The sequence below is a fragment of the Lucilia sericata genome, unplaced genomic scaffold (genome assembly GCF_015586225.1).
Source record: "Lucilia sericata isolate MDLA Ls3-8-SP2 unplaced genomic scaffold, ASM1558622v1 Contig000098F_arrow, whole genome shotgun sequence".
NCBI classification, from domain to species: Eukaryota; Metazoa; Arthropoda; class Insecta; order Diptera; family Calliphoridae; genus Lucilia; species Lucilia sericata.
This window is the reverse complement of record NW_023994130.1, coordinates 473,958-493,672: the sequence shown is the minus strand read 5'-3', so window position 1 is coordinate 493,672 and position 19,715 is coordinate 473,958. Positions and strand designations below refer to the sequence as shown.

The 19,715-nt window shown below is 29.0% G+C and overlaps 1 protein-coding gene across 6 annotated transcripts in view; it reads right to left on the bottom strand.

Annotated features, from left to right (window-relative positions):
• Positions 1–19,715, bottom strand: part of LOC119599967 (fasciclin-3) — a 243,190-nt gene that overhangs the window by 9,591 nt on the left and 213,884 nt on the right. For 4 of the 6 annotated variants that reach the window (XM_037949939.1, XM_037949938.1, XM_037949943.1 and 1 more), the window contains exon 5: positions 6,877–6,907. In XM_037949939.1, coding sequence (XP_037805867.1) covers positions 6,877–6,907 — 31 coding nt within the window. Of the gene's footprint in view, positions 1–1,926; positions 5,726–6,876; positions 6,908–18,204; positions 18,940–19,715 lie in introns of those variants that run through there. The other 2 variants (XM_037949937.1, XM_037949942.1) reach the window with 2 other exon arrangements.

Here is a 19,715-nt window from a genome sequence, read left to right as displayed (position 1 = left end):
ATACTAGTATTAAGAATTATATATAGAATAGTCTAATGAATAGTATATAGAACAGTCCATTCAATAGTCTATAGATTAGTCCATATAATAGCCCATAGACTAATCCATTGAACAATCTGACCTAGTGCATAGAATAATCTATAGACTAGTCTATAGACCAGTCCATACAATAATCTATAGTCAATTCCATAAAATAACATTTTATTACACTGTTTCATATTGGTTCTGAATGAATGAGAGCCCTTCTGTAAAAAGGACTCGACGGGTGGATCATTTGCGACGGGTAGTCATCTTGACGTGATGCAGAAGCTTAAGTGCAATGGTTAGCATTTTGGCTGGTTGGCTATTTCTAATAGGGTCACCTATTCCAGAAGCGTCTGCATTGAGCGTGAAACTAAGAACTACCCTGATAGCTTTTGTTTCCCTTTAGGGCGGCTTTAAGACGATTTCCTTGACTATTCTATCTTCATTGGAGGATGGTTCAAATCGGAACCATACACTTAAGTGAGTTTTGTCCGTCCGAATCCAGCAGCGTATGTTATATATTGGGCGGCATCTGGTTTTTCCTGAGGGACGGCAGTTTAACCTCACCTAGCAGCTGGTTAAAACTGCAATTTGTCACTAAGACACTAATGGAAGGAAAGGAAGAAGCATGCTCCGCTTACCCGGTAAGGGGCTTCATATTTTTCGGTGACCCTACTCTCACAGAATCGGTAATGGGCTGTGTAAGTCTAGTGTTAACGTTACCCTGACTAGTCAAGCTACCCAGACTGGCTGAATGTTCAAAATTAAAAATTAACCGTAGTTGTTCCACAAATGATGTGCTTTCGAGACCAATTAATTGAGACAATTTCAGAAAATCAATAGTATATAATAACATATGGTCGGACATGCTTGGCTATAATTTCTTTATAGGTTTTCAAGTAAATAATAAAATAAAAAAAAATAATCTTAATTATTTACAACACAACTTATTACAGTGAGCTTTCAACCAAAACCTTCCCTGATTAGTGTAATTATTAAAAATTTTAATAACATTTTTCAGCTACAAAATAATTTATATTTATTTAAACTTTTAACGGGTGACATTTATTATTAAAAAAAAAAAATAATGAAAACAACTATAAAATAACAACATTAACCAATTTGTTGAATTCATATAATTAATTATAGTTTATTTACATATATCAATATTATTTAATGTTACAGTAAAGTAATGAGTAATTTATTTGTCATAAATTATATTTTTGATATAAAAATTTTATGCAATAATTTATTAAATACTTTTGTCTTCTACTTGGTTAATACAAATTAATTAAAGAATTGTTTATTTTGCCTGGATAAAACAATATGTATATTAACAAGTTAATAATAATAATAAAAAAAATTAATTAAAAAGTCAGCATTGTATATAAAAACAAACAAACAATATTGTATTCTCCATATAAAATTGTTACAAACAATTTATGAAAAGAACAAAATAATCAATTACTGTTATTTATAATTTCGTATATGAAAAAAAAATATTTAAAATTAAAACTATATGTTGATAATTGTTTAAAACCAAAGTAAATGTAATAAAATCAATATTTTAAAATATATAAAAGAAATACATGTAATGTAATTATTTTGATGTATAGTTAAAGTTACATCTATATTAAATAAAATAAAATGTTTAAATAAATTAATATTTGCAAATGGTGTTAATAAAATAAAATAAAAAAATTAAATTAATGCATTCATACATTGTACATAGATATGTTATTTAATATTTTATTTTTCCTTATTTATGTAATGAAATGTATTTTTTTTTTAATAACAAATGTGTTAATAAGGCACTTGAGTTAAATATAAATAAAATATATGTAAATATAATAATTTTACTTAATTTTTTAAAACAAAGCAAGGGTTAACCATTTTTGTGGTTAATAATAAAATATTTAACTATATAGTTTAATTTAAAGTTTAAAGTGTTTAAACCATTTTAACCATTCATGTGGTTAACAATAAAATATTTAACTGCAGTTAAACGCAAAGTTTAAATTTGTTAAAAAAGTATCATTAATATAACAAACTGCTTGTTTAAATATAAGTTTTATTTATAGTTTAATGCAATTTTCCATTATTTTTAGTTTTAACCACAGTTTAACTTTTTTTTAATCTTTTATTATTAACTATGCGTTATTTTTTATTTAAGTAAAATAACCTTTAACTTAACTTTTTAAGTGGAAGACATTTTTTTAATAAAAGTAATTAATAATTTCACTTTTTTGCTGAGTTAACCTTTCCTTTGTTTGGTTTAAAAAAAAAAATATGTTAACATTTATTAAATTAATTTAATTTCATTAATTCGCTTAATTGCCTTGTTTTTAAACACTGCATATGTAATTAAATTAACATTCGTAGTCATTTTAACAGATAATTACAGTTAATTTAGCAGTCTTGTTATGACGCCATTTTGTTTTCGTTTTTTTTCCATTTTAATTAAACTTAAACCAGTGCTAAAAAGGTTTTTAAAACTATTAATTTAAACACACAATTGAAAAATTTTTAATTATTTTATTATTAAATAAAATAAATGTCATTTTATTTTCTTCAAAATACGATGATATCAAAGGGGATACTTTTATAGTGTAAGTAACTAGGGGGCAAATTCTGGGCTTCGAAATTTATCGAAATTTCTAATAAAATTTTTTAAAAAAGGTCTTGGCAAGACGAGGTCTTGACTCGAATGACGTGTAAATTGAAATCAATTGAAATTTTCTTCGAAAACAGAAAAAATATTGATATTGCCATTATATGTGCTCCTCAAAAGACAAGTCGTGGAACCCATAATATACTTATTAACTAAGACACTGTAAGTGTTCGTCAGTCTTTCAATGCTCCTGACTGCTGAACACATGGATGTTTCAAAGGTGATAAAGTGTCCTAAATGTGATTAGTTTGTTCGTCCGTTGAGACCAAGAATAATACGACACGTTTTAGTACCTTTTTGTTAGAAAATAGTACTGTTTTCTTCTACAACTAGTACTTTTTGAATTTTCTATAATGTCTAATCAAAGGACACGAAAATTAATCTGTCTTTCAATGCTCCTGACTGCTGAACACGCGGATGTTTCGAAGGAGATAACGTGTCCTAAATGTGATTAGTTTGTTCGTCCGTTAACAATGTCTATTGAGAGCAAGAATAATACAAGGCTTTTTAGTACCTTTTTGTTAGAAAATAGTACTGTTTTCTTTTACAACTAGTACTTTTTGAATTTTCTATAATGTCTAATCAAAGGACACGAAAATGAATCTTCATAGTCGCATTTAAATAACAGTCTCTTAGAGACAATATTTTGTTCATAGTATAATTGTACATTTTGAGTTATTTTTAGAGCAAGAGTCCATGATAAGAAAGTTCCGAAATATTATCTGTTAATTATACATCATTAGTTATATATCAGAACAGAATTAGAGTATATAAACTGGTGTCCAACGGAAGCTTGTGAACTCTACTTTCCTTTATGGTGAAAAACAATTTTAAATGTTTGCATCCAAAGTTAGCTAAACGTAAAATATACAAAAACGCTTGTAGTTATAAATCTATGAGACTATTTGAAAACTTGTTTCTACAGATAGCCGAGTTCCCAACGCTTCCATTGAGTACCATCATCATATACTTTTGTTGGGTTTTAACGGAGTTATAATCGTTTAAATCTTATAGTGTTACAGTGTGTGTGTCGTTCAATATACCTGCTTGTAGATCGTCTGTCAAATGTTTATCTGTTAAGTCAAGAGATAGAGTCCCGAAGAGAGTATATAGGGGAAGATCTTTTAAACAAAATAATCACCATTGGGAAAGTTCCGTATAGAAAATGGGACAAATCGGTAAACGAATCGGATGTAGGGGCATAACCTATGTATATTTCAAAACATTCTCGTTTAATTAGAAATTTTCTGTATACTAAATTGGATAGAACCCATAAGTCTATATAATCGGGGTCATTGTAAATGTCCGTGCGTTCTTCAATCAATCCATTCTTCTGTTGGTGACTCTCAAGATTCCAAGGACATTACTTGGCCTAAAAGAGGATAGTCTAGTTGACCATCAACTATTTGTCTATCAAAGGCTAGATAGTGCTCAGTGGTGAACAGGGGAGAAGATGTAGAACCATTAAAGAAGGTATCCTAAATTTTATGTAATGGGAAGTGGACACTATATATGGAGTCAGGATTGTATGCATCGTTCTTCTGTAGAGTTCGATTCAGAATTGTTTTCAAAACACATACGAACAGGCATATAGTTTTACTGACAGATAGGTAGGTAGACAGACAGACAGACAGTCTGACATCGATATATCGGACTTCATTGGTCATTTACTATAAGACCCATTAGGTCTCCTGGAATAATTAAAACATGGGTAGAACCACAAAGATCCTATGGGTTGACCCTAACGACAGCAGGACGAGAAGTCTCCTCAAAATGAACAAGTCTGGTACGTATGCTGAGTGGACACATAGAATGAAGAGCATGCAGAGAGAGAACAGTGAAACTCTGGAGCACTTTCTTTGCCATTGTCAGGCTTTTGCCGAAATTAGATCCAAATATCTTAGAAGTGATATTATTCTTGATATAACATCCCTCACGAACACTGATTGCAATATTCTTCGGAATTACTTCCAGGAAACTGAGTTTCTGAACGTCGGGCGATAATACATTTAGTGAATACTATATAAGGTTTTTGTTATTACCAACAAAAATATTTCATGAAAAGGAGCGCATAATAGGCCCGGTGAATTTGTTCGGATTTGATGTAGCTAATTCCTCCTATCAACCAAACTTAACCTATTACAAGACTGACATAATCTAAAAAAGGCGCTTCGAGAAAAACGGGTTTTAAAGAAAAGATCGTAATTCAAGCATAATACCAGATGAATAAGAAGTAGATGTTTCTAATCTGAAATTACTAAATTTTTTCCCTATTTTCAATTGTGTGTTTTATATATTAAGTTTTAAACCTCACATACCTACGATAAATTTTCAATCTTATATATTTCTTTCAAAGTACATAACATACTCTTACTTATTTAAGTTACTTAGATTATAGATAATTTTATTTCCTTTAATTTAATACTAATACTTTACTAGATTTCCGTTTCCGTTGGTACGTTACTCTGTTTAATTGCCCCCGCCGTTGTTGCGGCCGTTGTTCTATTATCATTAATTCTGGATGTTGTTGGTGATTGTGTCACTGGTGTTGTCGTTTCTTCAGGCGTTTCGGTAATACGTTTAGGTTCTGGTGTTTTTGGTTTCATACGTTCAGCCATTATTTTAGCTTGTTTCTCTAAGATTTCACGTTGATCTTTAGGTATCCAACGTGAGAAACGTGATTCGGGTATACCCAATTGATTGCCTTTAGTCAAGAGATCCGATTGATCGTGAGCATTATCGGTATCGGAATTTTTCTGAGAATTACGTCCACCGGCCTGAGCCATTACGGAACGTAATGGCATGGTGGTGGGATTATAAACACTACTCTCACGATCTGTGCCATACTCAAAGGAATCATCTTCATTTTCACTATTGCGCAAATTACGTCTTTCCACCTCGTTTTGTTCATGATCATGATTGTAGTTAGTTAACGAAGCATTACCATTAGAAGGTTTATTGCCAATAATGGTGACACCATTTGGAGTTTCCAACAGTGCCACACTTTGACCATGTTGTTGTTTGTCACCACTGATAAAACATTGTTAATATTTGTTGTCAGCATAAATATGAATATTTCAAAATGTTTCCGTTATTTTGAAAATTTTTATCAATTTTATTGATATATATAGTGTTTTTTGTATGGTTATTTCGTAATTATCATGTCATGTTGTATGTAGATTTTGTTTGGGGAATAAATAATAAAGAAAAAAAAACAAAAAAACAATTGTAGAAAAAGGAAGATTAGCACATTAGCTTAGTGCTTATACATGTTGTATGCAGAGTTTTTAATTTAGTTCTAGTTTTGTTTGTTTTAGTAGACTGAATTTGGGACTTAACAGTGACAGTGAGTTTGAAATACTGATATTTATTTTTTTAAGTTGATTTTTATTATTTTTTGAATTTAGATGAACATAAATGATATTGATTGATTTGATTTTTGATTTTGAGCGCATGTGACACAAGTGAAATAGATTTTGTTTGATTTTTGTTGGATTTTAGTTCGATGTAAGCAGTTTTTTTTTCAATTTTGTAACAAAGAGGGAGGATAGACAATCAAATTTTTATTTGTTCGAAACATAAATACACATAGACAAAAATTACGTTAAAATGTATTTTTTGGACGTAGACATTATTGCTAAATAAACTAAGTAAGTACGAGTATATAGACAGTTGGAAACAGTTGGTTATTTGGAAATTAACAATATGCATTCGATTAATGAGGCGCTGACAAAGATGATGAACTAATAAATGTATAAATCTATATGTATGTATGTAATTGTATGTATATTTCGATCAATGTGTATTTGTGTGTTTGTTTTGTATGTGTAAGAGTATTTATAGGTGTTTGGTTATATGTATGTATGTCGATTTGTGCTTATAGTTCGTGTTTCTTTTTTTTTGATAAAATATACTTTAATTTTAATTAAACAATAACTACATTAAATCATGCTTTAACACCACACACTACATGTAAGTAACAAAACAAAAAATTTTCTAACTAAAAATTTATAATGACATGCTAATAATTGCTATTTCAATTTACCATTTTGTTAATAATTGTTAATGTTTGAACGATTAATGGATATCTTTCACCAATTGTTTATGAGCGATAATCGAATATGCTTTTCTTTTTATTTTTTATTTTATTTTTCATAATTTAAGTTATAAGAAATACTTACGTTTCATTGGTTGACATTTTAACCGATTTGCCTGCAAAAACAATAACAAAATTTTAGTTAAGAATTTTATAAAGGTATTATTTAAAAGCCTCGAAAGAGTAAAATTAGAAATAATCATAACATTTATATGTTTTCATAATTTGAATACAAGGATCATTGGGATTTTGTTTATGTCGATGAAGTACCCAAAATCTTTTTTCTTTAAATTTTATGACAATCGGTTTATTATTGACCCTATCCCTCACATAAAGTTTGACTTTAACATTTAACGTTAAAATACCAGTTATAGCAATGAAATGACATAAGTTTTATAGAAACTAAAATCTCTCTGTATGAGAATCGGGCCATATTAGATACATGCTTCCTTTAGAAAATTACTTTAGCACTGATAGCTGGCTTAAAAAAGAATGGATATTAATGAAAATTGTCGTCAAATTTCATGAGGATCGGTAAAAAGAACTGTCCCTACCCCCATATAAGTTCCATTTAGAAACTTCTACTTAAAAATTAAAAATAGTTTAGTGATAAAATTTTATATAAACAAGTTTTTTAGGAATAAAAAATTCTTTACCAAATTCTGTAAGGATCGGTCTCTTTAGCAGAAATTTAATTTATACTCAATAAATCATTGAAAAAATCTATAATTTTTCCCGATTCTACCCATTACTTTAGCAATGACAAAAGAAAACAACAACAACAACGCCAAGCGAAACTAAACATCAAACCAAAATATGCAAAGCAGTGAAACCAATACATATCCAAACATACGTTTTTTTCCAATAAGTATTTATTGATTATATTTTAAAGATAATATCTTCCATCTAATTCACATACATAACATAAACTTAGTTATAAGCCTACAAAAAATGTGGGCGGTACTATCATGACCACGCCCACAATATTTGTTGGTTTTGATCTATATGTTTTGAGAATGCTCTCTTGATCATTGTTTAAAACAAAATTTAATGAAAATCAGCATTAAGGTTAATAAATAAAACTATAATATTTATATTGACCACGCCCACTTTTAAAATTTTAAACAAATACTGAAAAGTGGGCGAAATGTTTGATTTTGGGCATGGTTACCATAAAAATTATATCAGATTAGGGTACAAATTTGTATACATTAGAATAGTATTTTGTAAAATTGCCCCGCATTAATTTTACATACATGCATACATTTTCTACATTAAAAGTAGGCGTGTCTTCATTATAACTACGCCTACTTCTTTAAAGCGTTTTGATCTTATAAGGCTTAATTCAGTTTGTATATTATTAAGTTATTGTTTTTTTTTTTGACTTAAGAATTCCAAAATTAACGCAAACATACGAAGTGGGCGTGGTCATAACATATATCCGTCTCGTTTTTGGTGTGTTTGTTTTAACTGTTATTGTGAACATACATGCCTATAAAAAATGGTTCGAATCCTTCCATTATTTCACCAGAATAGTCGTTTAGACTTTTCAAAGTTCGTCCACTTTTCTGTGGTGAAATATTCATACATTTGCATGTGTACTAGGGTGATCCATGGCCCACATAGCACCATTTCCGTAGATGACAAAAAAGAAACAGTTGTGAAAATCTATCCTGGGAACTTATTTTATTTTTTATTTTTAACCACTAAATTTAATACCATTTTATATAAAAGTAATTCCTGTTGTTTTACCATTAAAGTTGCTTTGAAAACAAATGGCGGCAAGTAGGGTGGACTATTTTCATTAGTCATATAGAAATTTCTAACAATAATGGGAACATCCTAAAATATTTAAGAAAATAAAAAATTAACAATCATATTTATTAAAAGAAATCATTTATACCTTGCGCACTGGACACTCATTGGGAAATTGATTTGCGGCTTTTATTTGATTATAGATAACATAAGTAAAGTTTAAGGCCTTATTTTTAGTGCCACGTAAAAATTCACAACCATTAACACTGGTATTGATAAGAGTCCAGGATTTATGTTTTTTCGGCGCCACCACCGAAACATATAAATCGAATTCATTTACATCTTCACTTAAGATCAAAGAACCATTTAAAGCATTACGGCCTTTATATTTGATTAATTTAAAATCAAATAATTTTATACGTTCCTTATTGTAATCGGAATGAAAGGAAGTTATATCGATAGTGAAAGAACGCTAGATTTTTAGTGATAATGAAAAAAGCGACAATACTTATAAAAATTTTATGGATTTTTTTTTAATATTTTTAATTACCTTACTAGCTGATATTACTAGTTTTACATTTTGCGTTAGTAATATTGTTAAAATTTGAAAAATGTAAATCCAAATTTTCATTTTTTGTTAATTACAAAATATTTGTTATTTTCTATATTTGTTGGGATTTTTTCGTTAGAGCTTGTTAAGTCAGTAGTGAGTATAATTTTGACTAATCATATTTTTTTTATTTATTTGATTTCAATGTTTAAATTTAGTTTATTATAATAGTTTTATAATTATATATCGATTATCTTGATTAACCATAACATCATTAAAATTGGCTAAAAGCTATTTTAAGAAGATGGCAATAAGTGAGAATATATCATAAGATACCCTACATTTATTGCCATTTTATGTTGTTTTCGAATGCAACAGGGTCTTTGGTTTAATATGTGCTAAATTACTTTAAATTAGGTTTCATAACTTTTTTCCAAATTTTATTATGAAGCGTTACATATATGAACATTTCCGAAATTGTGAAAAATACTTGGTTTAAAGTAGACTCAGGAAGTCACTATTACCATATTAATACTTATTTGAGTGTATAAAACATTCGTAGGACGATTATAACGAAACTATTTAAAAAGTGATTATGTATGGTACCCACACACTATAGTAGAGAAGGCATTATACGTATATGATGATGTTTGTAACGCTTAGAAATATTGGTCCTATACAGTCTGTCGTTCCATCCGTCTTTCCTTCGTCCGTCCATGGTAATCTTGTGATCGCAATACTGGCCGCAATCTTGAAGACAATTCGATAAAATTTGGCATGTACCATACATTTGGCCCAATAACGAACCCTATTGGCTTCTTTATTTCACCAAGCTTCCATACAATCGTATACCCCGAATTGGTCTTAGGCTAATAAAACCTAAATAATACTGTAAATTTACTTAATGATCGGTTCTCATTTGACCCTAGCCCCCAGAGAAAGACTGCTTCAGAATATAATTTGAACGTTTGTTATTCACTTATACACATTAGTATCACGATGAAGTTCTGTATACAAACATCTATACAAAATTGTATAAGAATACTTCAAGACTGAGCTTTTCGACAAGTGTTCTTGCTATTGTATTCAATTATATGAACGATATATTCGATATACGTATAATGAGAACATAGGGCCTACAGTAATAATAAATACTTTTTACGTACAAGTGCACTAAATTTAAGGTAAGTGGAATATACAATTGTAAAATAGCATTATTTTGACATTCAATAATTTATCATTATCAAAACAATTAAACTTTATAATACGCTAAGTTGTTATAAAATTAGTTAATATATAAAAAGTTTAAAAAATGTACAAAGTTTACTAAGTAATATTAAACAATAAAAATAATAAAATTTAATAAGGTATTTTTTACAAAATACAAGGTCTCAGTAGAAAACCAGTACGTATGATTATTATAAAATTACTCATACGCCCCCTAATCAATCCTTCAAAAAAAAAAAAATTGAAAATATTTGTTATTTTTAACCAAGAAATAATCTTCATTAAAAACAAATAAGAAAGTATAGTCGGGCGTGGCCGACCATATGATACCCTACAGCAGGTATGAATATAAAATGTGATTAATTTTTAATAATAAAGCATTTATCTTGAATATTACCTTTATTCCGATTTATTTAAACAATTTATTGAAGAAACATAAATTTTCTGAAAGAGGCTTTATATGGGGGATAGGAGCAAATATGGACCGATCCTTTAATCAAGATAAAATTATATTTTACTTAATTATGAGCTCAAAAGCACTTTTTGGAGGATTCTATAGTATGGGGGCTAGGTGAAATAATTAAACGATTTTAACCATTTTCATTAGGCTTCGTCCTAGGGCTAAAAGAAACGTATATGCCAAATTTCACCAAATTATCTTGAAAATTGCGACTTTAATAACAACAATTTTAGTGCGTTACAAACATCAGCACATCAGGGTATAATAATTATGCAAAAATTCTAAATTTTGTCTTATTAAAACTGAATGAAATAAAATTAAATATGCATAAAAATAATAAATATTTCTTTATATTTATTTTTGCAATTCCCAGTAAGTTTTTTTATTTCTTTTCATTTTACTATTTTATTTATTTCATTTTATTTAGTTTATTTATTGTACTGTATGCAGCAAATTGTAAAATTTAAATAAAGTGTAAATTTTTTTGTACAAATTTACATAGTGTATGAAACTATAAAACAAAATATTTTTTTTTTAAATTAAAATAAAAATACCATGTTATGTCTGAAATGTTAGAGGAGAAAAAAAATAATAAAACAAATAACCATAACCTAATAAAGTTACTGCAATTTATTTATTTACTTGTGTTACATTTATTAAAATGTATGTTTTATTGAAAAATAAAATGGGACAAGCGTGGTAGAAAAAATTTAAGTTAAAATACAAATAGCTGATTTTAGTGGATGTAATAATTTCCAGAATTTTATGAAAATATGGATATTGGTTGATCGGTTACTGATTACTCTGCTCAAGGTGTGCCTTTCTTTGTAAGAAGGTATTAAAAAGTGAATGTTATTAATTAAATATGTTCATATTGAATAAATGGGACGTTAGTTTCAAAACTCCAGTTTTAAACTTTAAACAATTTTGTTAAGCAAATTTTAAAATTTTCATGTGACTTATGGACAATAAATACGGAAATAAAATAGTAAAGAAATAGGTCGATATCTCTCACGGATTAGGGGTACCTATGATTTTAATTTTGGGAATTTCGGAGAAAACAATATTTTGTTAAATTTTTTTAAAAAACAGGCTTTATTCTTTACGCTTATGCATTTTATATAAAACCTTTTCAGAATATAAAATTGAAGATAACAGAAAACATATATCTGAAGTTTTAGTAAAATCGAATAATTTTAACCCATAAACTGCCAAGGTCAAACTCAAGCTATGCAATATTGAAAAATTTTGTTGAAACCACAGTGACATATTATTTTTTTTCAATCGATTTATATGAAACTTCAGAAATATATATAATGAACCCCCATATTTATGATGACATCAAAAAAATCAAACTGAACAAAATATTCGATGTCGTTTTGCGAGAAAATGGTGGGTTATAGAGAAAAACAGATATCATATTCGGTTTTAGTAGCAAAAAATACATTAAAATCAGTCGAATTGGTTTCACAAACCTTCATTTCGTTGTTATTTATGTATTGTGGAGAAATAGCTTTCGACTAGTCTGTTGGCTAGTATATTAACTGATCTATTCACAGGAATAAGACTCGTTTACAGATTATCTTGTTGTTTAGTCTATTGAATTGTTTATGGATTAGTCCATTAACTGTTCTATTGTCGAAGGTTTAGTCGATTGACTAGTCTGTTGATTAGGTTATGGATAAGTCCAGACTTGACTAGTCTATGGTCTAGTCTACTAATTAGTCTATGGCCTAGTCTACTGATTCATCTATGTTCTAGTCTATGGTCAAATTTATGGACTAGTTCGTTGGTTAGTTTATGAATTAATCTATGAACTAAGTGTCTATGGATTACTGTATAAACAATACATTAACTAGTCGATGGAATAGGACTAGTTTATTAGTTAGTCTATGGACTAGTCTATGTTCTACAATGCAGACTAGTCTGTGTACTAATCCATAGGCTGGAGCAGGCCTAACTTCCAGAAGGCAATCTCCATGGGAAAATATCCCTCAATCTTTCAAGCGGAAATCTACGCCATCTTCATCTGTGCCAGAGAGTGGGTGAGAAGAAGGTTAAGGGGTCTGAGAATTTACATAATGTCAGACAGCCAAGCAGCACTTACTCTCGTATAAAGTTAGGTCGGGACTGTGTGTCCGAACGAACTGGGTAAAAACAACAAATTAACAACATGTTTGGTACCCGGCCATGGGGCCTGCTTAGCAAATGAAAGCGCTCATCGTAAACTTATCGGAACTGAACCATTCTTTGGTATTCGACAAGGTTACATCAGACAAAGATACGTATCGTGGGTCGAATCGGAATTTGCTCGCCACTGAGAAGCAACAACAGGGCTTAGACAGACCAAATCCCAAATGCTGTTATCGCTTATCGAAAGTGATCTCAGAATACTAACTACACACAGGACACTGTGGTCTCAAATATCATCAATTCATCCCAAGAAACGCCATATAGAAGCTATGCAACAACACTAAGGACTCGTCAAGAAAGAATCTTAGGTGCTGCAATACTAGCCCTGAAGGATATATTCAACCTCTCACCAATCAAACCGGTTATTTTCATACGTGAATTAAACCTGTTATGGTGAATGGGCTGCACAAAAGATCCAAACTAGGGTCGCAGCGCTTAGGTCTCTTTCTAATCTAATCTAATCCATAGGCTAGTCTATAGACTAATCTATGGATTAGTCTACGGGTTAGTCTATTATCTGATATATGAACTAGTCTAGATGCTAGTCTATAGAGTAGCGTATGTTCTACTTTAGGGATTTGAATCTGACTATTCTATGATATATTTTACTGACTAGTCTATCAACTATTACATTAACTAGTCTAGTATCTACTCTACTGACTGGTCTGTTAAAGCTGGAACTAGTCTTTGAATAAGAATAGTAGTCTACGGATTCGTCTCTGACTACTTAGTCTATGAACAATACCATTGGTCCATGGACCACTATGGACTACAGACTCTTATATTTACTAGACTATGATATATTCTAGCGAGTAGTATTTAAACTAGTTTATTCAGTAGCATATGTTTTAGTCTAGAGATTTGCATCTGACCATTCTATGATATATTTTACTGACTAGTCTATAAACTATTCCATTAACTAGTCTAGTATCTACTCTATTGATTAGTCTAGTATCTAATCTATTAAAGCTGGGACTAGTCTTTGAATAAGTAGAGTAGTCTATGGTTTCGTCTCTGACTACTTAATCTATGAACTATACAATTGACTAGTCTGTTGTCTCGTCTATGGAATAGTGTTTTGAATATTCAATGACTAGTCTAGAATATTAAATGATCAAAGGACTAGTCCAAAGACAAGACAAGACAAGACTATAGACTATTATTTTGACTATATTATGATATATTCTAGTGAGTAGTATATAAACTAGTATATTGAGTAGCATATGTTCAATTCCATACGCTTGTATGTGACATTTGCACGCCTTCAGAGTGATATAGATTTTGTAAAATTAGGAGTACTTGGAAAACAATTATGTCATTCTGTTTCATTTAAAGAATACTATATTTGCAAAAGGAATCATCCCATTGTTTTCCAAAATATGGATTCAAATATTGCGATAACATACGTGACAAAAAACGGAAGTGTTTTTAAAGTACATGTAAATATTTACGAAAATATACGAATTCTGTAGGTTATTTTCATACGTGAATTAAACCTGTTATGGTGAATGGGCTGCACAAAAGATCCAAACTAGGGTCGCAGCGCTTAGGTCTCTCTCTAATCTAATCCATAGGCTAGTCTATAGACTAATCTATGGATTAGTCTATGGGTTAGTCTATTATCTGATATATGAACTAGTCTAGATGCTAGTCTATAGAGTAGCATATGTTCTACTTTAGGGATTTGAATCTGACTATTCTATGATATATTTTACTGACTAGTCTATCAACTATTACATTAACTAGTCTAGTATCTACTCTACTGACTGGTCTGTTAAAGCTGGAACTAGTCTTTGAATAAGAATAGTAGTCTACGGATTCGTCTCTGACTACTTAGTCTATGAACAATACCATTGGTCCATGGACCACTATGGACTACAGACTCTTATATTTACTAGACTATGATATATTCTAGCGAGTAGTATTTAAACTAGTTTATTCAGTAGCATATGTTTTAGTCTAGAGATTTGCATCTGACCATTCTATGATATATTTTACTGACTAGTCTATAAACTATTCCATTAACTAGTCTAGTATCTACTCTATTGATTAGTCTAGTATCTAATCTATTAAAGCTGGGACTAGTCTTTGAATAAGTAGAGTAGTCTATGGTTTCGTCTCTGACTACTTAATCTATGAACTATACAATTGACTAGTCTGTTGTCTCGTCTATGGAATAGTGTTTTGAATATTCAATGACTAGTCTAGAATATTAAATGATCAAAGGACTAGTCCAAAGACAAGACAAGACAAGACTATAGACTATTATTTTGACTATATTTGATATATTCTAGTGAGTAGTATATAAACTAGTATATTGAGTAGCATATGGGCAATTCCATACGCTTGTATGTGACATTTGCACGCCTTCAGAGTGATATAGATTTTGTAAAATTAGGAGTACTTGGAAAACAATTATGTCATTCTGTTTCATTTAAAGAATACTATATTTGCAAAAGGAATCATCCCATTGTTTTCCAAAATATGGATTCAAATATTGCGATAACATACGTGACAAAAAACGGAAGTGTTTTTAAAGTACATGTAAATATTTACGAAAATATACGAATTCTGTAGGTTATTTTCATACGTGAATTAAACCTGTTATGGTGAATGGGCTGCACAAAAGATCCAAACTAGGGTCGCAGCGCTTAGGTCTCTCTCTAATCTAATCCATAGGCTAGTCTATAGACTAATCTATGGATTAGTCTATGGGTTAGTCTATTATCTGATATATGAACTAGTCTAGATGCTAGTCTATAGAGTAGCGTATGTTCTACTTTAGGGATTTGAATCTGACTATTCTATGATATATTTTACTGACTAGTCTATCAACTATTACATTAACTAGTCTAGTATCTACTCTACTGACTGGTCTGTTAAAGCTGGAACTAGTCTTTGAATAAGAATAGTAGTCTACGGATTCGTCTCTGACTACTTAGTCTATGAACAATACCATTGGTCCATGGACCACTATGGACTACAGACTCTTATATTTACTAGACTATGATATATTCTAGCGAGTAGTATTTAAACTAGTTTATTCAGTAGCATATGTTTTAGTCTAGAGATTTGCATCTGACCATTCTATGATATATTTTACTGACTAGTCTATAAACTATTCCATTAACTAGTCTAGTATCTACTCTATTGATTAGTCTAGTATCTAATCTATTAAAGCTGGGACTAGTCTTTGAATAAGTAGAGTAGTCTATGGTTTCGTCTCTGACTACTTAATCTATGAACTATACAATTGACTAGTCTGTTGTCTCGTCTATGGAATAGTGTTTTGAATATTCAATGACTAGTCTATGGAATTGAATATTAAATGGTCAAAGGACTAGTCCAAAGACAAGACAAGACTATAGACTATTATTTTGACTAGATTATGATATATTCTAGTGAGTAGTATATAAACAAATCTATTGAGTAGCATATGTTCGAGTCTAGGAATTTGCATCTGACTATTCTATGATATATTTTACTGACTAGTCTATGAATAAGGCTGAATAAGAAGATTAGTCTACGGTGAATTTGTATATAAACTAGTCTATTCTGTTAAGTAGTTTAAGGATAAATATATTAAGTAGTCCACTGAATATTCAAACTGTTCTATTGATTAGTCTATGGATAGTCTATGGATATGTATGTTATCTAGTCTACTAAGTTGCCTATGGACTAGCCTATGAACTAGTTTGCCTATTAGCAAATCTACTGACTTGGATTATATAGTAACACTTTTTAAAATAAAAAGTACTTTAAAATATCTTAATAACCCTACGATACTGCGGTATTTCTTGTTATTAAAATGTACTGGAAAAAATGTACTGTATATTTCATTCCTTAGGATTATAGGATTTTTTATCACGATTGTTCTAGTATGAGTGACATGATAGACTAAGTGGACTTTTTGGTGGTAGAAGAAAATCATAAAAGAATTTTGAAACATTTTCTATATAATTCTTCCCTAAAAGAAAAATATCAAATTTCATTGATATTTATACCCGACACCACTATAGTGTGGAGGGTATTATACGTTTATGCTGATGTTTGTAACACACAAAAATATTGGTTCTACACTCATCTTAAAGTATACCGATCGATTCAGAATCACTTTTTGAGTCGATTAAGACATGTCCGTCCGTCCGGCTGGCTGTAAATCTTGTGCGCAAGCTACAGTCCGAAAATTTCAAGATCGGCCCTTATTTGACCCTAGCCCCCATACAAACCCCCCTTCAAAAAATGTCTTAAACATCTAAAATTGACTTGTAACCATTTGTATCGCAATGAAACTCAACATAACTAACTATTATTAAAAAATATATCCTTTTCCCAAATTCCATGAGGATCGGCCCATGTTTGACCTATACTCCTATATAAAGCATCATTTAGAAAATTCGTTTTTTATCAATAAATTGCTTAAATACTTTGGAATTAAGGTAAAATTCAACATAAAAGTTTCTTTATGAAAAATACAAATTTTTAAAATATACTCATGGTATAGGGTATGATATGGTCGGCCATGCCCGACTATACTTTCCTACTTGTTTTATTATAGGGCTTAAAAGTAAAATAATTCTTCTTTTTATTTTATTTATTATTTTTTAAAATTTAGTTGTAAAGTTTATTTATTATTTAGCTTAATTGATTTTTATAGTAAATAGACAAAAATTGTTTTTCTTATTTTTCATATACATATATAGTACATACAAATATATAAATAAGTATATAAAAAAAAAACATTTGACATGAGGTTATAATAATTTATAGAAATGATAGATTCAATTTATTTGTTTAATTTAGTTTGTATAATAAAATCTTTAAATTAAGTACATGATTTACGGAAAGAATAAAAAAAATTGTATATAAATATTTTTAGGACGGTTTAACAATATTATTTGAGGTTATTTTTAAAAATATTTGAGATTTATAAAAGTTATTCGAGTGGAAAGAAAAAATATTTATTTCATTTAAAATATCATAAAAAATATCATACTAAACACAATACTTGGCTTATAATTATAAACAAAAAAAAAATAAAATAAAATTATATATATAATAAAATATTTCTTACGGGCATTCACAATAATTTGTTAAAAATTATAAAATTATTATATATACCATTTGTTTTAATTTTATTTTTTTATAGTTTTTTTTTAAGATTTTTATATAAAAAAATTTGTGCTCTTTTCAAAATGTGCTTTTTAATATTTGAGATTTTTGTTTTCTTTTTTTTTTTTAACTTACTTAAAAAACTATTTGGAAAAAAAATATAAATCCTTAAAGGTCTCTAAACTGGGTTAAAAAAAATATATATATATGAAAAAACATGTGTGTACAAATTGTCATGGTTTGCAATACAATTCCAGGCAATAATTTTAAATATTTTTTAGCCTTAATATAAAAAAATCTTTAAAAAGCCTTAACAGCCTTTAATTTAAAAAAGTAATTTTTTTAAAAAAATATTTTTCATTTTTAAAACAATTACTTTTAAATTTGCTTTATAATGCTTTTTAATAGATTTCTAATTTATGGCTTTTGTTTAGGAAGATTTAAATTTTGTTCAAAATTGATTTTTTTTATAAAAAATGTCGTTGTCTGTCATAATGTCTCTAGATTTAATTAAAAATAAAGTTATTAATTTTGTTTTTTTTTTGTAGTTAAGTTTTATATTAATTTTAGTGTAAAAACTTGTTAGACCGATGTATTTGTTTTGTTTTCGGCGGCATGTCCATTACCGTTTGTGGCAGTTGTCGTTGTGGTCTTTGAGCCATTATTTTTGAGATCAGCCTTCTTTTGGGTCTCTAGTTTATCGGTTACAGGGGGAGTGGGTTCTTCTGTTTGGTGTGTGGTGTCAATGTGTTCCTCACCATTATTGAATTCTCTACCATCGAAATCATCATTGTGTTGGGGATTTATTTGGGCTTCAGAGTCGGGTCCAATGTCGGTGTTAAGGGTAGCTCCTGTAACAACAACAAACAAGAACTAACTTTTAACAAAACCGTTTTCTTTCAACCAAAAACAACAAATGCAAATAATAAGAAAATTATAAAGCCATAATTATACCAAGAAAATGAAAATTAATATGGAAGATCTCTACATTTCTAATATAAAGGAACTACAAGTGATTTTTTTCTTTGTGATCAAACTTTTTGAAAAATCACTGTTTTCTTCCTTTGAATAATATAAAATTTATTGTTAGTATAATTTTAAACCAAAAACCCAATTTTTTTTTAACTTATAATATATAATTTTTTAAAACTGAAACTAAATTTATATAAAAACAAAATTCTATAACACCTTTTTTTTAAGTTTTTTCTTCAAACTAAAGGATTTATATTTCAGCCTTTTTAGCTAGAAAAAATATATAATCCTTGTTTGAATAAAAAAACATTTATTTATTTTTCCAAATTTATCTTTATCATTTCAATTTGATTGTTTTATTTTTGCATTTCAAAAAAAAAAACTTGTTTATTAAGTTAGCTCTTGTTTAATTGTTGTTGAATAGGAAGGATTTATCCACTATTTTTTTTTTTGTTCATTTATATTTTTTTTTTAACAATGATTTTTTTTTTTGTTTAAAATGTGTGCCACATGCAAAATACTTAAATATGCATAATAAACTTTTAATAAAAGCTATATAAATGTTTGCAGATTTTATATGTTATATTTTATAATATAGTGCATAATAAAACTATTGTTTTTTTTAATTATAAAGAATTCAAAGATTTTTTTGTTC